We start from the raw sequence: 27,918 nt of genomic DNA, 5'->3' as shown, positions 1-27,918 counted from the left end.
AGAGAAAATGGAAGCTGAATACTTAGGGGTTTGAGTCCCAAATAATTCAATTACATGTACCCAGGGCCACCCAGAGGATTCAGGGGGCCTGGGGCAAAGCAATTTTGGGGATCCCCTTCCATAAAAAAAAGTTGCAATACTATAGAATACTATATTCTCATGGGGGCCCTGTAGGGCCTGGGGCAAATTGCCCCACTTGCCTTCCCACCCCCGGGCAACCCTGCATGTACCCATGCTTTCTGTCAGCCCTAAGAAAGGGAGGAGTTAGGTTCTGCCTTACAGTCAATCCTGACAAATCCCATTGACTCCCCCCCACTTGTATAAAGCATCAATTAGGGTGAAGTTTGGTACAAGCAAGGCCTGTGCTCATTAGACCATACAGCTTAAGAACCAAATGTTCAAAAACAGAGGTCCAAGTTTCATGGGCAAAAATGTATTTGCAACTACATGTTGGCTGTTGCGTGAACAATTATGGAATTCACATATGTGAATAGCTAGGTGTTTAAATGGCACTTGCATGCATAAACACCCACTTTGCCTCTACACTGGTTATAATTTCCAGTGCAAACAGAGACACAACTGTTTGTGCATTTTTCCATAGAAGCATTGGGTCTCCTGCTGGAAATTTGGGTTTTGAGATATAAGCAGGTTCGCTGTAATTAACAGAGTTGCAGTGCAGTTACAATTTAGTTTAATGAAGTTGCCCGGGCAGTGGGAGCACACAGGCCTTGCAGAACGTGTGAGGTCTTTTTCAGGACTCACTTGGAGAAGAGGAAAGGCATTCGGTAAGCGTTTATGGTTAAGACTTAACAGGGATGCAAAATGGAGCATGTGAAAGGCGCAGCCAGTCATTCTGCTCAGCTACATTCTAGGCCAGCATCTGAACAACTCAGCCCAGGGCCTGACATGTCTGGATCGCCTCCGTTCTCTGCAGCCCTGAAGACACTGACTATTAAACAAACCCGGCGAATCTGCTGCAGAGGCGGGGCCCTGGGGCTGCCCCACTCCCCGCGCATCCTTCCCACACCAGCCCTCACCCGCCCGGCTCTAGTTCGGTTCTAAGCAGCAGGGGGGAAACTCCTGGACTCTAGGAAACGGCGCCAGACACATGGCCGTAGCCCCTTCCCGACTGGCAAGGGAGGGGGCGGGGCTTTGTCCCCCTAGTAGCAGGGGCTCGGTCTATGCGGTCACTTCCGGTGTTGGTGGGTTGCTAGGTAACGTGTATGGCCGCGCGGGTCGGCTGGGGCTCAGTCTCCGCCTCTCCGGTCAATGCAGCTGCGACGGCGACGGCAGGAGCGGAGCGGCCGCTGCGCAGCGCCTAGAGCGAGCCCCCCTCGGACGGGCCCGCGCGGGCACGGGACAGGCAGCCACGGGAGGTGGGAGCCGTCTGTGGAGGGGCGGCCGCAGGGCCCGGCTCGTGGGGCGGGGCGGCCCCGGGGTTGGGTTTCAGTGGGTCAGAGCTCGAGTGCGCCCTGCAGCGCAGACCTGCCCGGGGCGGCGTGTCCCCCACGCCAGCCCGGAGCGGGCGCAATCCGCCGCACGCCGGTGTCCTGCAGCGCCCCGGGGCAGCCCGAGCGGAGGGACAGACAGATCCTTGCTTTAATCACTCTGATCCATTGTTTAAACCCTCAGGAGAGATTTGAGTTCACTGCATCAGAGAGCTGAGGGTGTGAAAACGAGGAGAACCTGCATAAGAGTCATTTCTCCAGACCTTTTCCCCACCATGTCTGATGAAGATATTGGCACCACTTTAGCTTATACCAAGAGCCCCAAGTTATCCAGAAGAACCACTTTTCAGGTAAACTATTTTATCCCACCTTATCTGATAAAAAATCAGCCAACTCTACGCTCGCTAAACTGGCAAACCTCCTAGTGTAGGTACAGCTTATCCTAGTAAAACAAACCATGCTTTTACCAGGATAATCTATACCAGTTTGGCAAGTGAAGTAAAAGCACTTTTATGCAGATACAGTACAGTAGAGTTTTTGCCAGTGTAGAAATGTCACCAAAAATCACACCCCTAAACTATATTGTTATACTGGCTAAAGTTTCTACTGTAGACCTGTCCTTTGTGTTACTAAGATTAGCAACAAAAATAACTCTGCTGTCAATATGCCAGAAAAGCAAAAACTTAAACACATACACTTTCCTATCTTAAAAGTGGAATTGACATTCTCATTTAGTTTCTGTGTGCTTCTTTAGAAAAATCATACTGAGGTTTTCTTGATCTCCTAAATGTACACAATAATTGTCCTCAATTAAAGTAAAACATCTATTTTAAACTAATAAAAGCAAGGAACTTCAGACTACAAATCCTCGGTGGGTAACTTTTGCATGCAGCCAGTTTGATACAATAGCTTTGGTATTGGTCATGAAAAGATTTTAGCACATACTTAACTTCTAAATCAATGGGATTTGTTATATGCTTGAAGATAAGCACATGCATAAATCTTTGCACAATCAGGGTTTAAGCTTTGAAGGTTGGAGGTGATGTTTACAGAAGATGAGTCCTGTCTAGTAACAAAGTACACAGCAGGTGACTGAGGTTTAGGAGATATACACACACCTAACAGGTTTCAGAGTAGCAGCCGTGTTAGTCTGTATCCGCAAAAAGAACAGGAGTACTTGTGGCAAATTTGTTAGTCTCTAAGGTGCCACAAGTACTCCTGTTCTTTTTACACACCTAACAGGAGATCTTAAAACCACCACAAAATATCTTCAAGACAAAGTTTTTCTTTTCCTCAGTCTTCTGCTGTGTAGTTTGTGAAGTGTATATTTATTTGTTCCTTACTTACCCATCATCAGATCCTTTATTTTTGGCGGTAGATGATGTAGGTATTTTCTAGCTAAATTTTATAGGACCTGAAAAGATCTATGTGGCCTCTTTGTGAAAGCACATTAATGAAGATTATATGCACTTTATTGGAGGGTCTAACTGCTTCCAAGTTGCTAGTGGCTGGTAATTTTTGAGCAAGAAAACACTCTCTCTACTATTGACTAGCTTAGGAGGAGAGCTGCCTAATATGCTTGCTTTTGTGGATCCCATTCTTAAATGCTTATCTCTCCCCATTCATTGTATAGGGAGCCTAGGTACCTAACTCAGGCTTTGTGTATTCAAGTGTTTTCCAAGGCACCTAAAAGTAAGGCCTTGTGACAGCACTGTAGCTCCTAAGTCCCTTTGGATCTGGGCTGAAGTGACTTACCCAATGTCACACAGCAGGCAATATCAGAAACAGGCCATGTCTTCTGACTCCCAGTCAAGCGACTTGTTAACTAGGCAAGTATTTTCCAAAGAGTCCACTCGGGAAGAGGGAGCACAAAGTTCAAAGAGGCTGGAGGTGTTACTCAAAAGATATATAAACTAAGATGCATAGACTTTTATCAGTAGATGGCAAGGATATGGGGTGGGGGATGAGAGGGTGTCCAGTTGGTGGTGTTTTCATGAAAGGTGCATCAGCTTTCAAAATGTTGGGAGACACTATACTACACCAGTTTGCTCACCCACTCCCCCTCACTCCCAAAGATTCAGATCTGTTACTGTCCCAAAACATTTTTTGTTAGTGGGAAGAATGAGAGTTGAACTTGAAATAATGGATCTTTCCTTCTGAATAAAAGTTATCTATTAAAATATTTCAGAATGAGCTACAAGAAGCAATTTCTGCTCGTGCAGCAAGACAGCAAACTGCTGAATACTCAGATGACTTTGACAGTGATGAAGATGGTATGTTAAATAGCAGCGGTTTTGTTGTGTTCTTCCCCCTCTCACCCTTTGCTGATAGATCACTAAAAATCCTTTGGAGCTAATGCGGTTTAATGTACCAAGATTCTACATTACAATACTCCTAAATTATAAAGTTAGGACCAGAATTCCCATTGACATCAGAATGTGCAAGATTGGACCTTTGTTTTTCCTCAGTTTAGGGTCTATATAATTAAGGATTTTTTTTACCTTTTTCTACAGACAAAGCCCTAATGAATCAGTTGCCTCCCTGCTTGGGGTCCTGTCTCTTTAAAGGAAGTTTGGCCTTTTAAATGTCATAAATTACATTACATTACAGTGTAATTTTAAGACACTGCATACATGTGATACCTGGTTTTTACTCACCATATCTGCCAGATATTTTAGATTACACTGATGTGCAAAGGCCCAGACTTTCCTTTACACACAGATTTCACAGCAAGTCCATTTCTGCATTTGACAAGTTACTTTGATACTTCTGTGTTCTTTAGTGGGCCCCCCCCTCCCTTTTTTTTTTTTTTTTTTTTTTTTACCTGAAACAACTCAGATCAAATAGTAATAACAGGCAAGGTTCTATAAAACAGGTTTCTTAATCAAAACTATACTTCGGGGCAGGGTCGGCCTTAGGGAAAATGGCGCTCTGGGCAAACTTGTATTTTGGTCTCCCTGGCCCCCATGGGCACAGTGACCCCCCCCATTACCTCTGGCCCCTATTAATGCCCCCCCTTGCCCTGGGCCCTGTGGGCTCTCCGTGCTCCCCACTCCCTTCCTGCACCCCTAATTCCTGCGCCCCTAATCCCTGTACTCCCCTCCTGTGTCCCTAAGCCCTGCACTCCCCTCCTAGACCCACGTGGAGAAACTGAGCTGGATGTGTGGAGCAGCTGGCATTGCTGCTTGCTCCCCCAAATGCTGCTCCTCCATGTACTCCTAGGGGGCTGTGAGGTGGGGACCAAGGAGCGATGTCAGGGTTCGTGCATCCAGGTCAAACTTTCCCCACCTGGGGTGAGTAAGAAGAGAGCAGGAGAGTAGCAGCTCCTGATGCTCGCTTCACAGCACAGCCCAGGTGGGGAAAGTGACCTGGATGCACGGAGCGCTTAGTATTGCTCCTCGCTCCCTTCCTCACAGCCCCTTAGGGGGACGTGGAGGAACATGTGAGGGGGGGGGCAAGCAGTATCTGTTCATCGTCACTTCCTCACCCACCCAGGTTCCTACGCCAGGAGTAAGCAGGGAGAAATCTGGGAGCCCCTGCCAGGCATTGCTCCGCTGCCAGCCTGGAGCAGTTTCTGATTTTACGCCAGCAGCACACACCTCTGTGCTGCTATGCGCACCCCCCTGGATCATGGCGCCTCTTGGCGGTTGCCCGGGTGGTCCACCCCAAGGCCATCCTGGCTTAGGGGTGTTGTACAGAACAGGGCAGAGACCATGTCTTATTTACGAAGTTTACAATGTAAATTTCTAGTGGACACAACTAGTGAGTGTAACATAGAGAGGCATGAGGAATCACAAAAGTTCCAGTAATAAGATCCCATGCTTGCTCTTTTATAGTATGTGTCCATCTTTATTTTTCTGCTTGAAATATTTTTTTTAACTTAACTCACTTCTTGTAGCAGTGGAGAAGTGGGTTTTTAGAAGGAACTTGAATCTGATGATGGCAGGAATTAACTAATGAAGATGAGAGGACATTCTATGCATAGGGTTCAGAATAGAAAAAGGCAGGAGACAGGACTGGGAAAAATCAAGATTGGTGAAATTGGGGCAAGATAATAGGAGTTAAGGTCAGAGATGTTGGCCAGAGCAAAACTGGACAAAGAATTTTCTTATGGTATAAAATATGAGATTGCTGTATCCCTTTTATACATCAAATACAAATCTAATATAGAAATTGATGAAATTACATTGTTTTGGGGTATTCTAGAAGAACTTCCTGAAAATAATTCAGCTGTTGAAAACACAAATAAGAAATCAGTTGCCTTTGATATTACCCTCTCAGATGATGAGACTACTCAGAAAAAGGCCCTTTTGAAAAGTGAAATTGCTGATGACTTGACTTCACTATTAGATGATGAAAAACATCAACAGATGACAATTTTGAAAAGCCAAAACTTGAGTGGTGACAGAGAAGATGAAACAGAATGTTCATTCATTGAAAAATTAACTTGTCATGGTAATGAAGGTGACTACTGTAATGAATCACATATGGCTGTACTGCAACATGAAGGAGAAGAGATTACTCAACATGAATTTGAAAACAAACCAGTACCAAAGCTAAGGGAGCACAGAATCAAAAATATATCATCAGGTAAAAAAAGGCACTTGAATATTGTTGCTGCTGTTTGTGTATTCGTATTATAATATTTTTAAATGAATCTAATGTTGGAAATGAAAATAATGTTAGAATTATTTAGACTTCAGTATAGGTTGTGGTTTCAATATCTTTAATATCAAAGAGGATCAAAGTTTTAACTAATTTTTTAAGTGCTCCTTTTAATATTCTGCAACTGCCTGCCATAAGTAACTAGATAAACTGACAAATTCTAGGCAAATAGAAGATTGCTGAAATCATATGATAGACTATATCAGAAAGAGAGAACAGAGAGTAGTACACCTCTACCCTGATATAACGCGACCCGATATAACACGAATTCGGATATAACTCGGTAAAGCAGTGCTCTGGTGGGGCGGGGCTGCGCACTCCGGCGGATCAAACAAGTTTGATATAACGCAGTTTCACCTATAACGCGGTAAGATTTTTTGGCTCCCGAGGACAGGTTATATAGGGGTAGAGGTTTATATGGTAAGCCGCACTCTGGGATTTTACGCTGTAGCAGTGTCCACAAGTGACATTACTGCGTGGCAAGCTTGTGCGCTGTTGATTCAGACCCTGGTTTGCCATGCAGTAACTTGCCATATATCAATGATATTTTATCTTGAGATAAATCCATGGTCCATTTACTATTAATGATGGGAAAACACAAACTGCAATGAGTGGTGCGTGATAAACAGTAGCAAACACTTTGTAATTCCCCACTTCCACACACACATGGTGGCAGCAAAGCTTCAGGTACTTTAATCTGAAAATCTTTCTTTGGACAGACAAAAGTTCAGACATCCTTTATCTAAAAAGCGAGTACACAGACACCTGCTTCTCTTTTCCAACAGGCAACCAATTTTAAATTATCTCATGTTTAGGCAATTTGATCTAATCTCTGGTCAGTGACTTCCTCTAATGAAGGATAAACTTGGCCTCTTTCTTTGATATTCTAATGGCTCGAGGACAAATTCACTTTATTTATTTGCAAGTCTTTCCTCCCACTAAGAGTTTAATTAGTGTTTAAACAGTGTGGATGGCCTTGATGAGCCCTGTGCACTGAGATGAATTTCACCCTTGTTTGCACTATAGGGTTTATGAAATGATGTTTTAGAAAACGGCACTAAGCACACCCATTGTACTTAGGGTGACCAGATGTCCCGATTTTATAGGGACAGTCCCGATTTTTGGGTCTTTTTCTTATATAGGCTCCTATTACCCCCTGCCCCCATCCCGATTTTTCACACTTGCTGTCTGGTCACCCTAATTGTACTGTTATTTCCTAATGCTCAGACACCAATATTTCCATGGCTAGCTCTGGGTTTGGAAGTTCATTTTGGATATGGGTTAGCATGCAGAGAAGCACACCAAGCAACACATTTCAGTGTTCCCTCTCTTCTGAATGAATCTAGGACTTGTGAAAGATGTTAGGCAGGATAGCTGTACTGCCACTGGCTGCCTGGGGACAGCTGTGGATTGGGGAAAATTAGTTTTTGCTTGAAAAAAGGCATTAATTGAGCACTGCTTTGAAGGCTCTGCAACTTGTCTGGGAAAATGCTGACTGTAGTGGCTGTTCTCAGGTTCCTTCACCCTGTTCCTTGACAGCACACTTTATTTCTTTGTGACTGCCGAGCCCTGAACTTTTTACAAAAGGAACAGTGATTGATACATAGAAGGGGGCAAATATCCCAGTAATCACCTGGCCCCTCCCACCACCCTTCTCACTGCATTTATTTTTTCCCCCACACATTTGATCTATTCTGTCCTGCGTAGAGGGAAGCACATGGGTTCATATAATGAGTCTAGTAGACTTATAAAAAGAATAGAGAAGGATCACAATGGAAGGTCTTCCCACAGCAGTGCTGCATTAGACTGATGCTGTTTTTGCTGCCTTTATTAAATTTATCCAGTCTATTAGGTTTGTCTTCCGGGCCCCAGATAAACACCCAAGTATAATGCTCAAAGTGTATATCTAAATATGTACAGAGAACATAATAAATTGAAAGATGAACTTCTGGCCTGTGTCTTTACATTGCATTCAAAGCTTCAAAACTTGGTTAAAATTTCTGAAGACATGTTTTTTAACTCTTTCTCTCATATACTTGGCTGCATTTGTTCTGGTTTTGTTGTTTTCATCTTCATTGTAGTAAGAGCCTCAGGACACTTCATTTTTTTTAAAGTAATATATCATGGTCATTGACCTGCTGTGACTGCTGCTTATTTACTGAAGATAGGGATTCATCTGAAAATGTTAGTCAAACCTAAACTGACAAAATAATATTCCAGACTGAATAAAATATCTTTAGTGGATGATATTGAAATAACAATATTTATTGTCAGCTGAGAATGTCAGTATTTCTGCACTGGATGATCATTATAAACCGTCACCTCAACCAAGAAGTGTCTTAAGAAAGAGCAGCCATGTAGAAGACAAAGATGTTGCCAGGGCAGAAGATAAGGCTGCTTCTAGTTACAGATTATCTTCATTTTCTGCACCATCCTCCCTGACTAGGCTGAGTGACAAAATAACAACATCTGAGAAAAGGGCACTTGCTGAAAGCCCTAGTCCTGAGGTAAGAGAATTATTGTAGTATCTATTATATTTGTGCATCGTTATCTATTTTTTCTTCTACGTATGTTTTGCCTATTCTAGACTGTGGAATAACATAATTTACATTAGAGGCTTTTTTCCAAACACCCTTTTTATTCACCTGTGATTGTGATACCATTTTCCATAACAAAAAAAATAGGGGGTGGGGAGAGGGTGAAAGAGGTACATTTAATCAAGTTTTCAAGCAGCATTGCTCCTTGGATTAAAAAGTGGAGCTTCTGTGTTAAATAGTCTCCTACATCTGCAACTTTGAGCATTCTGTTGCCTTGCTGTATCTCTACTGATCTACAAGGAAGTAGTTCTCAACTATAGGTCATTAGTATTGGCAGAATTTGATCTTTATTTTTTATAATTTCAATGAATAATATTGTTTATTTTAAAGCATTTTTCCAATTTTTATTGATTTAGTTTTTCATAGTTTGCAAAATTATGGGTTTTAAGCAATTTTTTGTATTTACCTATTTAAATTTTCACTGTTGCAGGAAATTATGGATGGAGTCAGACAATGTGGTGGGGGGTCAGACAGTAATTATCTGATCACAGTAGACCTTAAGGTTCAGAAAGTTAAAGCTTTATAGCCATTAAAACATAAATTGTCAACATCATATGTCTAAATATACAAAACAAATAACAGCATTTTTTTTTACTTTGCCTATCTGTAAATTTTTATTATTATTGATGGAAATATTTTTAGTGGATTTGTGTGTGCACAGTGAAATTGACATTTACCAGTAAAAATCTAATCCTTCCAAGCCTAGAGGTATGTTGTTATAAAAAAGTTCTATCCCTTTTCATGCACATTTTTCTTCACCAATGTAACATGACTAATAAGTTGTATGTAAAGATTTCTTTATGCTGTGAACAGAGACCTAAAGATGACTACATTAATTTTGTTTTCTCAAAATTGGTGGATGATGGTGTGGAAAGAAGGTCATGGGGACAGAATCCTTCCTCCATAAGATAGAAAAATGCTCTAGGCAGTACACCTAGTTACCATGTCAGCATGCAGAACCTTTCCACAGAGGAAGGGTAGTGGCCTATGTTGAGTCTCAAACTGACTAGTATATATGCTACTTATCAGCAGTATTCAGAGGAACAGCAACAGGTTGAACACTACTTCTTGTTGCTATGTCCTGCCATGGGGAAAGTGCCTAATTGTGCCTGCAGGATTCTTATGGCAGACGGTACAGCTGACATCATCTTTGCTCTTCTTTGGCCATATCTACTGCTCCACATTTGGGACTAAGGGGGTGTTACTAGCAATGCCCACCGAAGTCCTATGCTGTATCTCCCCTGTATGGTTGTTGCAGGCACAAACCAGAAGGTTCCTAGTTTGCATTAACATCACTTCTTTTCACGCCCCTATGGTCCAAACTGTGGGACAGTATAGACAAGCCATCTGTTTCATTATTAAGGGCAGGATTTGACCTTAACATGTGGTGAGTTTACACCCTTTTTAAAATCTGTTTGTTTACCTTTACATCTCCTTTAATTTAAACAGTAGCCATATTTTTCTTAAGGAACTTTAAATAAATATTGCATAGAAAACTATGTTTTAGAAGCAAGTTAACTGATCTTGATTTGGTGTGAATTGTTCATGTTGCTTATGCTGTCACTTTCTGCTTTAAGGGTCCATGGCTAACAAGCTCTCCACCACCGTTCCCTATTCATTTTCATTCAGCTGATGAAACATCTGGAGACTCCAATTTGCTAATGTGTGGCGAAGGCTTTCCTTCAAAAGGTAGAAATCAATATACTTCATATAGAAGCATTGTACTTGAATATGTGCAACCAGTGAAATAATATAATTGCTTAGTATAAGCAACTTTTAAGGGCCTGATACTACTGTCCATGATGTCAATGTAGTCTGTTTCCATTGATAGAGGTGGATCCAAACCCAAGTTTATTTTAGAAATCTGAGACTAGCTACAATATGCATCTCCCCTGCATTATTATGTATTATTGGTCTCAGTTTGTTGCAGAGGAGTAATCAATAAGGTTACATCTACACTACACACCGCTCTTGGTGGCCTATAGCATACATACCCATGTAGCCCCCCTAATATAAATAGTAGTGTAGCCAGTGGGGCATGACTTAGGCGAGTAAAGACATACCGAAAGGATGTGGATAAGTATGTGAATACATACCCTACACATTTTCTACTTGGCCAAGCTGAGCCTTCCTATCTACATTGGTATTTTTAGCAGCATAGTGTCCTGCTGCCTTCCTGCTTTGGAGCCTCTCTCCTCCATGGAAAGACTCCCCCAGTGGGGGGAAGGTTCTGGCAGCGGAGAGGCATCAGCTGCCTCCCTCTTGCCAAAGCCTTTCACTGACGTGTAGCTACACACCTCAGTGTGGACACAGCCTACTTTTCCCTGGGGTGTGTAACTACATGTACACTTCACACTGCTGAAAGTGGTGTGTAGTGTTGATATAACCTAAGATGGCTTCTGGAAGTTTACTGTAGTTACATTAACAAATTGAAATCATAACTGATGTTGTTTGCAGGTTCTTTGTTACAAGCAGTTCTGAATAGTGTCAGAAAGCATGATACATAAGAACTAGATAAACATTCTTTTTAGGGAGACAGACTAAAGTTTGAGAAATGAGCTCCTACCTTTGCTCATATTCTCTGTACTTAACACTGTCTAAACATCTTTGAGACTTGCTTAAACTACTGCTCCTGAATTTCCCTCTCCATTCCAACCTAGTCACTTCCTTTAATTAATAATCTCCATCTGCCTTCAAATGTCCCTCATCCTCCTTCACCCCTTCCAGGCACAGATCTGTCTTGCCAACTGACTAGATAAACTGTTGGTCACCATTTCATGTATAATGGGAGGATGGTCTTATGGAAATTACAATGTCTGCATTCTGTTCCTGGTTTTGTGAACTTGCTCAAGTTACTTATCCTCTCTGTATTTCTGTTTACTATTGCTTAAATGGGGATGATAAATATTTCTTTGTTTCTGCATTGTACAAGACACAGACATACCGAGAATCCATGCCCCAAAGAGTTTACAATCTGTAAGACTGACACAGATAGATAAGATGCACAGGCGGACTCATAGAAGAAATTAATAGAGTTTAAATGGGGCCCTGCTGTGCTGTGTGTTATAGAATATGTATAAAAGGTAGTTGTCCTTGCCCTGAAAAGTTTACAATGTAGACAAGATGGACAAAGGGTTGAAAAAAGGATATAACATATAAACTGAGGGATGACTGGAAAGTGTTATGTAATATCTATATTTAGTTTGTACTCTTGGGTTGAAGAATACATTTGATGTGGGTTAATGCTTGTGGGCATTATGGTGAAGCAAGTCTTCTGGACAGCTTTGAACATGGAGAGGATGGTGAACCCTGTTGTACTTGATTGGAGAGGTTTTCCATGCATGGAAGGAAGAGATGAAGTAGTGAAGATGAGGACATTTGTGGAGCAAAGGAAGAAGGACAAATATGACAGACAAACAATACTGAGATGTAGTCTGGGGTAGATTTGTTCAGGGCATTGAAAGAGAAAATGAGAAATGTAAACTTGATACTGTAGTCTGTAGATGGGGGAACAAGTGGAATGGTTCTAAGAGGGAGTGCTATAGTGTGATCTGGCAAGGAAGATATCACAATAATAATGGTTGCCTTATAGCATTTTTCAACTAGCGATCTCAAAGCACTATGGGAAGATGGTACTGTAATCTCCATCTTCCAAATTGAGGCACAGAAGTAAAGTGATTTGTCCAAAGTCACACAGTAAATCAGTGGCAGAGCTAGCAATAGAACCAGGTGTCCCAGCTTGCAGTCCAGTGCCCTGTCCACTAACTCCATAGGACAATGGCAAGTGTTGCAGTTTAATTAATTTTTGTAAACGCCTCTAATATCTATAATTGGACAGTGATATTCAAATAAAATATGCAAACTTTACTTAACCACAGGAGACAGAAACTTGTTTATATAATAATGCAGAAATTGTGCACAATTAGAGTTCTCATTAGTACACTGGACTTTCCAGTGATTTAGCTTTCACACCTTCAAATTAGAACTTGTCCAAATGTTACCTTATAGAAGCCTTATAGGATACAGAGATCTCCAATTCATTGTTGTTAGATCACACTCTCCAAATTGTAGGCCCAGCTGCATAGCTGCAGTGATCTCGTAGCTAATTCCCTGTCACTTCCTCCTTTCAGAATTCCACCAAAAATGTGCAAAGGAATGTAACTTGAGAGTTACTATGGCTTCTCTTGATATTTGTCTTTATGTTTTACAGGTATAGAAATCCTATATTTATCACAGTGTAAATTACATTAGGAATACCTGTTTAAAGCCTTTTAAAAATGAATGCTAATTAATGATTATTCCAGTGAGGCATATATTTAGTCTTTGATTTGTATTTTTTAAGTCCTGCATAAAAAAACGCCATCAGCTACTTAGCAAAATTTTCCTGTTCCAAAGGGGAAAATGTGTATCTGAGTCAGAAATAGCATATAAAGTGTTTTCTGCCATTGTTTTGCAAAAACCTCTGTAATACTTCAGTGAACGCCAGAGTAGCTCTTGATGTGATCCAAATGTTTCTTGCAGTTATTTCATGTGTTAGAAACTTGTCTGGATCTGATCAGGTGACTAAAGTTTACAGTTTTGCTGAACTGTTTTATCTCAAAACTGCTGCAACTTGCCTTAAAATAAAAAAATACATTTGTTGCAGCAGTAATATTAACTTGTAATATGATTTTATGTATACTTTTGTAAGTCATTAAAGTATACAGAAGATAATTTGTCTTGTATCAAGCTTAATGAGCTTTTTCATACATGAATATTTTAAGTACTGTATAGAAATATCTCAATTAATGAACCACAAACTTTTTCTTAAAAATTACATCTCTTGATGTCTCATTTCTCATCTCCCATATTGGTTTTTTGACTTGCTTTAGCCCAGGATCAAACAGTAGATGATGACTGCAGGGATTTGAAATTGGAGAATAATGGCAGAAAATCCCCATCTGTGATAGAACTAATGATGACTACAGTGTATGAGAAAACTAAAAAACTACAAAAATCAACTGATGACCAGCTTGAAGAAAATTTGCAAACATTGGAAGAGAAATTCATTGCTGATGGCATAAAGGAAATGTCACTGAATGATAAATCTGAAGACATGGCGGAAGTGAGCACTTCAGAGGACTTGGACAAGGTATCTTTTAAACATATAATTTTGTATCATAATTTATAATAAAGACCTGGAAGCCTCAATGAAAAGTTATCATATGAAACTTGTTGGTTCCATCTTGTATATGTACAGATATTATTTTATAATAGAATCAATATTAGAAGCCACCCATTACTGCCTGGTTTCTGATATTGATTCTGTTATAAAATAGCATCAGTTTTGAGAAGATGAGGGGAACATACGTTCAATGAATATTTAAAAACAAATAAAAGGTACAAAACTTTGGGCTTGTTGGCCTTATTTAAATCCACGTCTAGAATTTAAAATAAACCGGGTCAGATCTTTAGGAGGTATAAACTGGCTTAGATCAGTTGAGGTGAATATGCCAGCGGAAGGTCTAATTTACGATGTTTTAAGTGCTGTTCACACCAGTGATTTGTATAATGCATATGGTAAGTGTTAGCTATAGTACAAGGCAAAAAGAGAATATACTTATACTTAGATTGAAAGCTTTTTAAGGCTGGGACTGTCTTTTTGTTCTATTTGAGCCCAGCATGCTGGGGTCCTGGTCCATAACTAGGACTGTTCAGTGCTCTGGTAGTATACAGTTACTAGTAATTACTTGTATTATCTACTTTCTCTTTCTATATTAAGACACTTTTAAAATGTAATCCCGACTAAATAGTGATGTTTCTGTGTAAAGTACTATAATGGAGATTATGGTATACTTTATTTTGGTTTTTATTTATAAGATCATGCTGGACTTCATCTTGGCTACATTTTGTTGATTATAATAAGCACAAAGAATGGCAGAAAATACTTGTTCACCTTCCTTGCATTCATATTTTGCACTCCTGTATTTTATGAAGCCTCCGATACAACATTTCCAGAGTATGTGCTGCAGAACTGGTTTTGTTGTTTGACAGGTATAATATTTTTATTTTTCCTTTTCGGTTTGTTAGAAAGAATTTGAATATAAGGAGACACTTGCACAAAAAGTGAGACCTTCTTCATCAAGCAGGTAAGTAAACAATACCGATATGTCAATGTTTACAATCTGATCCGATCTCTTCAGAAAGGTAAGATACGCATGATCGACACACACTGGCCACTTATTCATCACACCCATCATCACCCTATCACCAACATTTGGCCTTCTGTGGAAGGGTGCTGGAGGAGGGGAGGTGCAGCTTTTTTGCAGGGTGACAACCCTCCACATCTCCACTGGCAGATCAGACCCACCAAGGGCCTTTGTCAAAATCTTCATCTATTTGTGCCACGAGACCCACAAGTGACTCTAGCCCACGGTTTTACTCCTGGGAGATTTCTGCACCACTGCACATGTGCAGAATTTATGTCCCCCACAGATTTCTTTGCTTTCCTGCAGAAAAATGACTTTCTGATGGGGAAGCAAAGGGAAGCCACAAGAACGGTCACGTGACCCTCCCCAGCAGTATGTTTTGGGTGCCCAGGGAAGCCAGCAGAGAGGAAATCACTGTGGGGCAAGGGGCAGGACTTGGCAAGGGTGGGGGAGACTTGGTTGGAGGGATTGGGTATGAGGGGGTCTGGATGCACAGGGGTTGAGCGGATGGGACCAGCTCCCTGTGCAAGGATCCCTCCCCCAGCTGCAGGAATCTCTGCAAACTCTTCACCCCCTCTGCTTCCTGCACCCATCGCTCCTCAGCTGCAGGGGGAGGGATCCTTGTACAGGGAGCTGGTCCCATCCGCTCAACCCCTGTGCATCCAGACCCCCTCATACCCAATCCCTCCAACCGAGTCTCCCCCACCCTTGCTCCTGGACCACCCTGATGAGCCACCTGGATCCCCACCCCACCGAGCCCCAACCAGCTGCTCCTGGATCCCCACCCCACTGAGCCCCACTCCTCCAGCATGTAAATCCCCCACTGACCCCCCCAAACCCAGACCCCCCCTGCCGAGCTCTATTCCCCCCCACCACCCAGACACAGACCCCGGCTGAGCCCCAACCACTTCACCTGGACAGACTCCCATTACTATGGTACCCAGAACCCCCAAACAAGCCCCTGTGCATCCAGATTCTCCCCTGCCCCCCCACTGAGCCACCCGCACCCAGATTGCCCTACACAGAACCCTCTTAACCCACACCTGGATCCCGCCACACTTGGATCCTACTTTGCTGAGCCTGTCTGCCCACACTTGGTGCATCCGGCACGGAGGGGCAAGGCCCTGGTGTGTTTCTGGGGCAGGTCCGGTCCTTGCTCTGTGTCAGGGTTGGGTGCAGCCTCTCTGCTGAGTCCATGTTCCAGGGGGAGATGCACAGTGATCTCCCACCTCTGTGCAGCCAGTGGCCTGTGCTTCCCAATGCCATGCTGGAGCCTCCACATTTATTTGATAAATAAAATTTGCAGAATTTTTAATTTTTGGCGCAGAATGCCCTCAGGAGTAACAGTTTGTACCTGTCTCAATATATTCTTGTTAGATTAAAGCATATAGGGCTTCTAATACTTTTGAACTGAAATTATTATGTTTGTGGAATTCACATTCTCTATTGGGTTGGCTAGCAGAATTTTTGTAGGTCCTGCAGGTTGTTTTAGTCGTGATAAAATCCATGTAAAAGCAGAAATGGACAATTCAGGCTGTCTCCTCCTCTTTCTCCCCCCACCCCGCCAAAAGATATAACCTTGTGAAAACAGGATTATGAGCAATATCTTGAAGTAACTTCAATGAGAAGGCGCTCTACCTGGCATCCACTATAAGAAACTGAAAGCTTATTTTGATATATTTATGAATTGATGCTTCACAGGTCTCTGTCCTCTACATACTTGAAGAAAGCTGGGAAAACCATCCCTTCATCTACAACTACATCTTCTCAATACTTGGGAACATTAAAGGTCTTGGACAATAAACACTTACAAAAATATAGTGCTGAGCTTGACAAAGCAGATAGTCTACGAGCAGCTGTTTATCAGGTAAATTTTGGCATATCAAAAGCCTGCATGAAAAGATCCTACCAATAAGAATAAAAGCCTGTTAATTATACTCAATATGTGTATGCACCTTTCTTAAATCAAGACTTTTTTTTATTCTTAAAAAATTATGCTTCACTACAAAGGGTGGATTCAGATGAGAAAGAAACAAACTTATCTCTATTTTACTGTTGTGGCAAAATGTTTTTAAACACAATAGATGATCTCCATTATTATATTTGTTGTTTTTTATTTTTAATATGTATCCTATACATTCTTTTCTCTGTATTTTCTGTTCCAAAGGCACATTTAATGGGAAAGGTAAAAAGAACTTTATGTCAGATCTTACATTTTTCCCTGGAGCAGCATAATCTATCTGAATTCTGCTGCCCTCTGTAGTAAAAATGAGCATAAATCTCAACTGTGGTCATAGCCGTCTATTGATCATAAGTTATTTCCGCATAAGGAAAATCATATTCACTTAACTAAACAGTTTAAGGGTTCTAAATGTCATGTTGTCTCAAGTATTTTGCGTTCATTGACTCGTAGCCACTTTCTAAAGTCAAATAGTCTTCATTAAGATATTTTAGCTTCTCAGTACAACATACTAAACACATGAACAAATGTACAAAATTTGACCCTGATCCTGAAAACTCACCCACTTCTAAAACTTTGTGGATGTCTATAGCCCTTGAAGCCAATGGGTTGAGGACTTTTCATTGCAGATATTTCTGAATTAGACATATAATAGGTTAGAGTTTTTTACTAAATTTTGGGATCCTGTAGATCCTAAATGGCTAAAATGTATTCTGTACTTTTAAAACAAAAATCACCCAGGGGAAACTTAAAATAGTGGTTGTAGATATTTTGTATTAAAAGGTTTATTAGCTGCAGCTCATTCTTGTACATGTATACATGGGTATGCTTCCTTCGCTCCCCAACAACTATTTTTCTGATGCCCTATTGAAGATTTTGAGATGTAGTGTTATGTCATTTATATTGCTCTGCTCTCCCATCCCTCCACCCCCCCAGGATTTTAACATTGGAGATAAATCAACCAGTTAGCTCCTCCTTCTTTCCTGCCCTTCCATGCTCACATTCTCTTTCTTTTATTTCCATACTGAAATCTTTTTGTTAAAATAGAGTTATTAATTTCTTAAGTTTTATTCTTAAAAGTTGAAACCTTTGATCAGAATATTTTTTGTGCTGCAGATCCTCAGAATGTAGTTTAAATGACACCTCACGCATCCAAATGGGCTTATTGCTATAGTAATAGTTTGCATATATAAAATGATGATGATTTTTATATATGAAAACAGAAATACTGTCAGCATTGCCTATGGTCGGTCATTACATCAGATGTTGCTTTATCAATAATACTCAGTTACTTTGGTACAAGATCTAGTTACTGCTTAAAACTCTTCAGCTACAGCTTTTTCCTTAATCTTATAGGATTGGTTGGAAAAGAAAAGAGTCTTTCTACTGGAACTGCAGAGAATTAAAAGGAACAAAGCAGAAAATTTAAAGAACGCAAATGAAAAGGTTTGTTTAAATTTAAATATTTGATTAAATAGGAGCTAGCCAACTGCTACTCTGTAAAGTAATGTCATTACAATATTTGTTGTGGTGTATTTAAAAAGGGAAAGAAACACAGAAATGAAATAGTGGAAATCCCCTTCATTGGGACCACTTTGCAACCCCTCAACCATCAACAAGCATCTCTAAATCCATCATAGCGAACCACAAGAAGATTGCTCCAGTTTATGTGGAATGGAGCTGATGTAATAGCTCTTATATGTCCTAATCCTTGTGGCTGCCACAGGGAGTGTGGCTAGGGAAAAGAGGGGTGTAGCTGTTGCTTCCCTGCACCCTTAGAATCCTTGGATGCCATATAAATTAAAGCTATCTTTGCAGCTCCCTTCATGTTTCACTTTGTGCTTCTTGACTGCAGCCAGCAGTCTGGGTCCATCTTTGTATTTTTATTATGATGATTATGGGATAGTCTGTATTTCAGCAATGAAATTTAAAGAAGTCATGTGTCTGAAGATTTTCATGCTCTGTCTTGGCTCTTCTATATTCAACTGTACGTAAGCATCTAGATTTAAAGCAACATGTATGCAATTATATTCATCTTCCTTAGGAAAAATGAAGAGAATTAAGAACTGTTTTTTATACACAGTCTTCAGAAGTGAATCATAGTAGTTTTTATATCTATCAATCTTGTAGAAAACAGCCTCCTATTATAGGTCACAAAAATTGGTCATGATTGAGCAGTAGTTGAAATCACAACTGAACCACTGATTTTAGAATGTCTTCTGCAAGTCAGTTTTCTTTCATTTGTTTCTTTGGCTAACACTACATTTGAGAGTTTAGGAAATGCAACATTTTCTGAAGTATAAACTTTTCTTATGTAGAAAGAAGCTATTAAGAAAGAAGAAGCAATTGCATCTTTTGAAGCCTGGAAGGTAATGAAAGAAAGAGAAGCAAAAAAGAAACTAGCTGAAAAAAAGAAGCTTGAGGAGTTGAAGAAACGGAGAGCAGCAGAACAGAATGAAGAGAAAAAAGAAGAAGCTCAAAAGGCAGTGAGAAATCTATACCTGACATACTTAACTCAAGAGAGTCCTTAGTAAAAATGTAGTTAACAACAAGAGATGGACCCAAACCATACCCCTAGAGCTGAATACCCCGATCTTTGGGAGAATTCATGTCTAGACTGTCTTCTTTGTAGCAGGGGCTACTCTCTCATCCTATGCACATACACACATTTTTTCTGTTGACATTTAGGTTTTTTTTAACGTGAAATACTTTGTTCCATATACATAAAGTAGTTAATCAACGGAGTAACGTGTTGGCATCAGAAAGGCTTTTCTAAGGAGCTGGGAGTAGTAAATTCTTCTTGCTCCTTGTAGCATTATCATTTGTGGAGCTAAAACCCTGTGAATGAGCAATCCAAAGGGGGATGGGTAGGAAAGAAAAAATATCTATAATGTAAGGGAAGTTTTGGAACAAAGATGATATGCAACTTTGCTAATGAACTTGAGGTCTTCTTTAGGCATTTGAAAAATGGAAAGAAAAGAAAGCAGAATATCTAAGAGAGCAAAGTAGAAAGGAAAAACGAGCTGAAAGAATCAAGAAGAAGAAAGAAGAGGAAGCTATTGCAGAAAAGAAACGAGACAGCATGTCTGCCGTTGATAAATGGTACTGCTACAGAAGATTTAGTTACATAACTGTGTATGGGCCAGCACCTATGTCTAATCATTTTGCAGAGAATATTTGGCCTGAGGACCTGAACCTGCAAGGGGCTGAGGATCCTCAATTCTCACGGAAATCAGTGGGAGGGAAGGGTGCTTAGCTCCTCACAGGGTCAGGCCTATTGTTCCCAAATGTGAGTGTGGTAGCTTCATTTTCGTTCTCATTTGTCCACCTTATAAAATTTGGCATACAGCTTCTATTCAGTCTGCTAAATTGAAAGTCTCTTCTCAAGAAAAGCCAATGATTTGAAAAGTATGAATGTTGCAAATCAAAAGTGAGGTACATTGGATAGCATGGAACCTTGTACTACCAATCCCATGCTTATTTAGTAACACTGGATTTAAAAAGCAGGCACTACAATTTGGGGTTTTATATAATCTATTGTGTTTCTTGGAAATCTAACAAATGTCTGGACAAACCAGGTATATTCACCAGTACATGAGATACATGTCTGCTGGATAGATTTTTTTCTAATGTCACCAAGAAGTGTGCTTTGTGCTTTACAGAACAAGTGAGACTGATTTCTACCCTGGAGAGGTTATAGTCTAATTTTAGAGATGACACAAAATGTGAGGAAAGGGAGAAGGAAAAACAAGGATTACAATAACACTAAGGGGCAATGCAGCTTATACATGTGCATATGTGGGTGGCCTTTGAAGATTTTTTTAAAGTTTTTTGTCTGTAGTTTATTCTTAAACCATGTTATCAAATTTGTCAGTAGACATAAATGTCAATTCCTGGTGCTGTTCACGATGTTTGATTAACCAATCACATTTGCAGCATTTTTGTTAATTAAGTGAATAGTATCTTATATTTCTCTCCATATTTAGGAATGAGAAAAAGGAAGAATTTGTAAAACAAAAGAAGACAGAAAAAATCCAAGAGAAAAGACAGCAAGAAATAGAACAGGTTGAAAGGGAAGAAAAAGATAAAAGGGCTCTGGAGGAATATGAAAGATGGCTGGTAAACATATTTTTTCACACTTTACTACATTTATCCTTGTGTTTTTTAACAAATAATGCGTGTGAATAACTTTTGAATTATAATCGTCAATGCTTTTCATCATGTTATGAAAGTGGCCAGGTGATGGCAGTAGTATACCTTTTTATGCAGTTCCTCTGAGGGTTATTTTAGCAAGTCACTTAAAAGTGCAGTATATAGGACATCTGGCATACATGGGATATAGTCTCCCTATAGAGTGTGTGCCATAGAGTTCTTTGCATTTTACAGTTAGTGAAAGTACAGTCTTCTCTTCTCCCATTCAATGTCAGGAAGAGCCACCTCTGAAGGGCCAACTCAGCACAGCACAGAACCAGCAAAGGCTAGAAGCAGCACCAGCTGCAAAAGTGAGTGCATTTAGATTCAAGGAAACAGTTTTAAATTTGGGGAGTTGTATAAATCAAAATAAATAAGAACAGTTACATTGAGGATTGAGATTACCTCCATTTGATAGGAAGGGGTGACCTCTGATGTGCTATTGTGGGAAGAAGTCATTAGGAGCCTTTCCAGTCCCACAAAAACCAACAAGTCAAGATTTCTTTACTACCGCTCAGGGGAACCCTAGGAGACAGATAGCTAATGCACAGGAACATATACTGTGCTCTCAAAGGGTTTGATTTGCTGATTAGGAGAATGTCTAGCTTCTTCTGCCCCATCCCCACCACCACCTGTGGTGATGCTGTCGGTAGCACACTGAGACATCAATCCTGCAAACAGATAGTCCCACTAAAGTGAAGAACCTACTTACATGCTTAAAGCTGAGTATGTGCAAGTGTTTGCAGGATCAGGGCCTAACTGGCATGCTTGTTGCTGCTCTTCTGAACGGGAGCAGATTGTACCCCACCTCACATCTCCTCTGTCCATTTTCTGAAATCTTGCCCTTGGCTGTGGCTCAAGTCTCTGTATTTTGGAGGTCACATCAGCCAATGTTTCTGTTCATCCTTGCTCTGCTGGCTAGAGCAGTATTTAGGCTTATATAAAAACAATGAGAATGTAAAAATTTCACTTTTTATAAATTTAGGGAAAGAACACTCGTATGACTCAAGTTGTCAATTTATTATCTAGGTAACTAAGAGGATTTTTGTATGTACCCAGATTATTGGTGTCAGTAGTTGTAAGAAGGTAAATAAGTAAAAAAGTGTTCTATTAGAAGACAAGTAACGTAATGAAAATCTATTAATTCTTCCCACTAGCAATCAGTAGGGAAAAATAGTTTTGAGAATTAATTAAACCTTTCAGCTCATGGAGCAAATGGCAGCCTTTATGGATAGCACAAAACAGGAATTTAAAAATCCTCTCTAAATACTTCGAAAACATAAAAATACAATAGAACAGGGAATTCTCTTGTTACTGAAGTGTCATACTGTGGCATAGAGTTCACTGATTGTGTGCATGCTTATCTCAAGGGAAGGGTATGGACAGGACTTTTTCCATCCTGGAATGTAAAACTCTAGAAATGGAGACGCTGAGTTTTTGTTGTTAATACTTCTAAAACTCTAACATGAAAAAGATAACTTTGTTTCCCCTACAGTTAATCCAGTAATTAAAATTCTGTTTTTGTGATATTATTTACCTCTTAGCTACTCAATTTAATAGCAATAGTGGTTCGATTTCCATTTTGTTATACCATGGAGTCATATCAATACCTGAAATAGATTAACAGATGCATGTAGGCATATTAAAATATTTGCAAGCATATATACTGACACCACACGTGGTTCTAGCTGGTGAGTAGTGACATTTCAAGTAAGCACTCTTTCCAAACTACAGATCTTGGAGATTTGTATAGTATAGCAAGTTTATGTATCCTCTAAGAAGCTTGGCCCTTATTCTGAGGGTTAGCACTGCTCAACACCCGTTTTTTTAACATTATTCATCTAATGATGCACCTTATATGTTTATATGCTGTAGGAGTTGTGGTAAATTGAATTAGATGGGTTTTACAGATTTGTTATTTTTTTGTGTTAGAAATAATTCGAATAATTTTACAGATTTTAAGACTTGTTTTGAAAGATTTTATATATTGGAAATCTAGGCTAGTAGTGGTGTAGTAGTGCTCAGCAGTGTTGAAACATGGGCTTTACTACTATTCCTTTTATCTTTGTCCCTAATGCTTCATTAACTGCATAAAACAAAATCATTATGTTGCAACCACACTGCTGTGGGGTATGGTCTTGTCAGATGTTGTAAATGAAGAGAAGTTGCACTGACTCAGTTCTGTTGAAGCAGGTGTGCAAAAACAGCAGTGTGAACATTGAGCCTCAGCCAGCAGCTCAGGTTCTCAAGTCCAGTCAGCCCCCAGGGCTGGAGCTTGTGTGGCTAGGCCAAGTCTCCTCTGGACAAGCAGTATTTCTGCTGCTATTTTTAGCATGCTAGCTCGAGCCCTGCTAGCGCAAGTCTGTCTGCCAGGCTCGGAGTCTCGCTCACAGCTGTAGTTTAAACCTACCCCGAAACAGGGTCCCTGAAACAAACATTATTTAATGTATGACTGGCTGCTGCTGCTGCTATTTTGTTTCTTACTGTATCTCTTCCATAATTCTGATTATGCTTCCCACAACACCTGTGTGTACACAACACTCTTGTTTATTATTTGGGGAGGAGGAAGGTTTTTGGTAAGTTATTTCTCATGGGGTTGTGAGTAGTGGTGAGGACTACTTGCAACTGGCCATGTTCGAGGGGTGGGAGAGATGATAGCAGAAGGGCTCTCTTGGCAGGACTTGCTTATCAAATTCTCTCTTTAAAAACCAGCCAAACAAAAACAAGAACACTCAAACTATAAAAAAATGTCATTAATGCAAATTAAGGTTAGGAACTGAAACCTCAAGAAATGCTTAATTAAGCTGCCGAGACTAGCTTTAATGCTCATCCTGGAGTATATGCTGTGCAATTGGGTTTTTCCTTAAACAAACATACTATGCATCATGTACTCAGTAATACCGTGTTACATATAGCAAGGTGCAATTCCTTAGTAAGATATTATTTGTTAAGTACTGGCCACCAGTGATACGATAAATTAGGGTTACCATATTTTAATTTAAAAAAAGGAGGACACTCCATGGGGCCCCGGCCCTGCCCCTTCCCCATCCCTTCCCCAAAGTCCTCGCCCCAACTCTGCCCCCTCCCCTGAACGCTCCGCCCCCGTACTCCTCCCCCTCCCCTGCTTCCCGCGAATCAAATGTTCGCGGGAAGCCTGAAACAGGGAGGCAGCAGGTAAGCTGGAGCTGGGGTTGGGGTGGGGCACGGCACGGCCCAGTCCAGCCGCGCCCACCCCCACCCCCCGGCCGAGCGGCTCCCTCTGGCAGCTGGCCGGCCCAGGCCAAGAGGCTCTGGCCCGGCATCTCCGGCTCGGCTTGGGCCCTGGGGTGCCGGCCCCGGCCGAGCACCGCCAGCCCCGGCCTCCCTATTTTCCCGGACATGTCCGGCTTTTTGGGATTTCCTCCTGGACGGGGATTTGAGGCCCAAAAAGCCGGACATGTCTGGGAAAATCCGGACGTATGGTAACCCTACGATAAATCCTATTTTTTTTTTATCATTAGATATCAAATACCAGTCCTAAAATTTATTTCTGTACTCAATACAGATTCCAGAGTGACTGCAATTAAGTTAAATTCTGAAATACATCTGCAGTATGTGTGAATATATTCCAAACAGTGTGCACTGATCATATATTTATTCCATTTTAGAGTATGTTCCCATCCTAAACTCATATGCAGCTCAGTATTTCAACAAGAATATAAAATTTTGCCTTGAGAGTACAAACTCTTTCCTCCTCAAACCACTACAGTGTTCCCTTAGAAAATCCTAAAGAAGTAACTTGCAGCTTGACTGAAGGTCAAAAAGCTTAGGCTTTGTCAGTCAAATGAAGGTTTGCGTTGGAGTGGGGAGAAGAGAGCAGCAGCAGCTTGTAGAGGCAAAAGTTAAGTCAACTAGTCTGGAACCTCAAAGCTTATATTATCACTTGGGCCCAAGATATTCCTTGCATCTCTCCATTGATTTCAGTGGAATAATTAGATGTGAATCTGGCCAAACCAGACTGCCCATCCCTAATTCAAAAAGCATTTTAGAAGGAGTCAGAGTTTGGGAATTCATTGACTGCCCATTTTGAAATTTCTGTTGAAAACCACGGTTCTCTGAAGAATGAATTATAAATATTTTACAAAGGAACAAACTAAAAATTTCACATAACGTGAAATTATTTTTGCAAACATGCTGCTCAACATCATTGTTCTAATTTCCCAATGCTATGTTTGAAACTATAAAAAAAGTCATTAGAATCTTATGACACTGGTAGCATGACATTAAAACGACAGAGATTTGTTATAGCTAAACTGTTAAAAACCTGTTTTGTTACAGCATAGTGCCAGAGTAATTTAGAAAGCACTGAAAGGTATCTACATCAAACGCCATCCTTTTTTATTGAAAACCGTATTTAATATTGGAATTCAAGAGTCCTATATTTGAGGCATTAAGATGCGAATAGTCAATTGAAGATAAATACAGAAATTAGCTTGCTATGCCTTGTATGTTGTGCTCTCCATTTGGGTAATGCACAGCATAGCTCAGCTCCAAGCATCCACCTGAACCTGGGAGAAATGTAAGTCTGTAGCATGGATGTTGCACTGCTCATGCTGTGCAGCTGTATTTCTATAAGGGATGCTAGGATGAGCTTCCAAGCACAGCTCCCTATTGCACATTAACATTACCTCTATATCTTCTGTATAATAAGATTCCAGGATTGTCACTCAGACTTTGTGTCACTATGAAGTGTAGACAGTCTGAGTCAGGGTGAAGAGAGCACTTTTTGTTTAAAATATCTCCAGGTTCAATCATCGCTGGGATTTGTAGTCTGTTACGATCCAGTGTTTAAGTTCTCAGCCATTTTCATCTTTTTTTTTACATTTTATGAATTGCACCCATGAAACATCATGGACTTTCAACTAATATCTTTTGTAAAATAGTAATTATTTAATTTTCCTTTGACACAGTACTTCTCTGACACAACTGCCTCTAATTTCAGGAAAAGAAAGAGAGGAGAGACCAGATTGAGAAAAAACAAAAGAAGCTCCAGGTTATCCTTGAGGATGAAACCCCTCCTCCATGGAGTCCACCTGGCAAAGCTGTGTCCTCAAGGAACTACTGAGATGTCCATTGTCCTTTGTGAGGAAAATTCATGTCCAAAGTTCTGACATTGTCTAATCATCAATATTTCACAACTGACTTTAAAGTGAATTGATACTGGCTCTTGCATCCTTTCTTTTGTAGGGTGATTATTTTTAGACTCCTCAGTTGGAACAACTGGTGTATGTGCTAAATAGCTCAATTGTTCTTTTCCATTACATTTCACCAAAAGATTAATTTGTGTAATTTTTTTGCATTTAATTTCTTGGTTAAACTTTGTCAGTTGGCCCCTTTTGGTGAAAATTCATGTTCAGGACATGCAGGGCCAGACTCTAACACACCCTTCTTCATATGAGTAGCACTTTACCCCACAAATGGTGCCATTGAAGTCAGTGGGCCTGCCTATTGATTCAGCCTGAGTAAGGATGCCAGAATCTGGCCCAAAATGAGTGGTCAAGCAAATGCTAGGTATGTTCCTATACGAAGTGCAGGGTGAAGAAGTAGAAAATATTTTAAACCATCATTCAAACATAGCTTCAGAGCCAAATTATTTACAAACTGGTAAACAATCCCTGAAGATTGGCAGGGGGAATAAATGCATTAAGCAAAAGGAAAAGAAAAAAAAAAACAATCCTGAGGCTTTTACTGTATGATGAGACTTGCAATGTGCAGTTGTACAGAATGCATGGATAACTTAGACTTTTGTAACAGCACAAATATCTGAGGTTTTTTTCAGTTCGAGTTTAAAGGACTAATAATGCTAGCCCCAGAAAAGGATCATTCAGAATTGTCCTGACTGTATTTAACTAAAGTAAACATTGTCCTTGTTGAATCAATGGTGCCAGGTCTATTCTGTGAAGAGGGCCAAAGTATATTTTTATGATAAATTAAATAAATAAATTAAATTAATGGAGATATCCTATCTCCTAGAACTGGAAGGGACCTTGAAAGGTCATCAAGTCCAGCCCCCTGCCTTCACTAGCAGGACCAAGTACTGATTTTGCCCCAGATCCCTAAGTGGCCCCCTCAAGGATTGAACTCACAACCCTGGGTTTAGCAGACCAATGCTCAAACCACTGAGCTATCCCTCCCCCCATGATCCATGGGCCTAGCCTATAATATTAGGACTATATGATACCTTGAGCTGCTACCTTGAGCTGTAGTAGAGCTTCTACTGATGTGCAAAGATTGATGCTAAGATATGAGCCTTTTGTAGGAACTAAACTTTTTACGGCTAAATTCCATTCTCAGATACACTCAAGTATGTGCACAGTAATTTCATTCACTGTCCGTATAACTGGATTTATTCCAAAGAATATGAGAACAGAATTTGCAGCCTCTCATAGCTGTTTTAGATTGTCACAAACTCAGAGTGACAACTTGGTAATGGTAATACCCCCCTCCTGCACCCCAAGCCCCTGCTCCAGCACAGAGACCCCTCCCAGAGCCACCCCCCAATACCCTCTCTGGCACCCAAGCCCCAGCCTTGAGCCCCCTCCCAAAGCCAGCGCCCAATACCCCCTCCTGCTCCCCAAGCTCTAAAGCCAGCCCCCCATACTCCCTCCTGGAGACAGCACCTCATACCCCCTCCTGCACCTGAACACTCTGCCTGGAGTCCCCTCCTGCACCCAAACTCCCTCCCAGAGCTTGCACCCTTCACCACCTCCTGCACCCCCAGCCCTGAGCCTCCTCCCAGAGCTAGCCCCCAATACCCCCTCGTGCACTCCAAGCAATATTACCAATAACAGTAATATTACCATATCAACCAACAAAGAACTCAGAGTGTT

General features: G+C 40.7%; 1 protein-coding gene across 7 annotated transcripts; it reads left to right on the top strand.

Annotated features, from left to right (window-relative positions):
• The first annotated feature begins 1,087 nt into the window (after positions 1 to 1,087).
• On the top strand, positions 1,088 to 26,963 carry MAP9 (microtubule associated protein 9). 7 transcript variants are annotated; one of them, XM_008169400.4, is made up of 14 exons: positions 1,088 to 1,214; positions 1,633 to 1,798; positions 3,637 to 3,721; positions 5,655 to 6,038; positions 8,388 to 8,620; positions 10,288 to 10,399; positions 13,582 to 13,841; positions 14,780 to 14,838; positions 16,600 to 16,765; positions 18,215 to 18,304; positions 19,177 to 19,344; positions 19,815 to 19,960; positions 20,845 to 20,977; positions 26,031 to 26,963. In XM_008169400.4, the coding sequence occupies exons 2-14, from the start codon at positions 1,724 to 1,726 to the stop codon at positions 26,151 to 26,153; spliced, it is 2,034 nt and encodes a 677-aa protein (XP_008167622.2). In that variant the 5' UTR covers positions 1,088 to 1,214; positions 1,633 to 1,723; the 3' UTR covers positions 26,154 to 26,963. The 7 variants fall into 7 exon arrangements, with proteins under 7 accessions (XP_008167622.2, XP_065452546.1, XP_008167620.2 ...); XM_008169398.4 differs by having other exon boundaries at positions 1,199 to 1,376; XM_005299334.5 differs by having other exon boundaries at positions 1,199 to 1,376; positions 19,177 to 19,341; positions 26,031 to 26,362.
• Positions 26,964 to 27,918: the final 955 nt, after the last annotated feature.

This window comes from Chrysemys picta, chromosome 5, assembly GCF_011386835.1.
Source record: "Chrysemys picta bellii isolate R12L10 chromosome 5, ASM1138683v2, whole genome shotgun sequence".
Lineage (NCBI taxonomy): Eukaryota > Metazoa > Chordata > Testudines > Emydidae > Chrysemys > Chrysemys picta.
The sequence above is the reverse complement of the archived record's forward strand: the minus strand, read 5'-3'. Positions and strand labels throughout refer to the sequence as shown.

Bases quoted from the DNA above. Each gene is read 5' to 3' on its own strand.
- MAP9 (XM_008169398.4), top strand. From the start codon at position 1,270: ATGCAGCTGCGACGGCGACGGCAGGAGCGGAGCGGCCGCTGCGCAGCG. The intron at 10,400-13,581 runs GTAGAAATCAAT...GACTTGCTTTAG, and splicing joins CGAAGGCTTTCCTTCAAAAG to CCCAGGATCAAACAGTAGAT. The intron at 20,978-26,030 runs GTAAACATATTT...CTCTAATTTCAG, and splicing joins AGGAATATGAAAGATGGCTG to GAAAAGAAAGAGAGGAGAGA.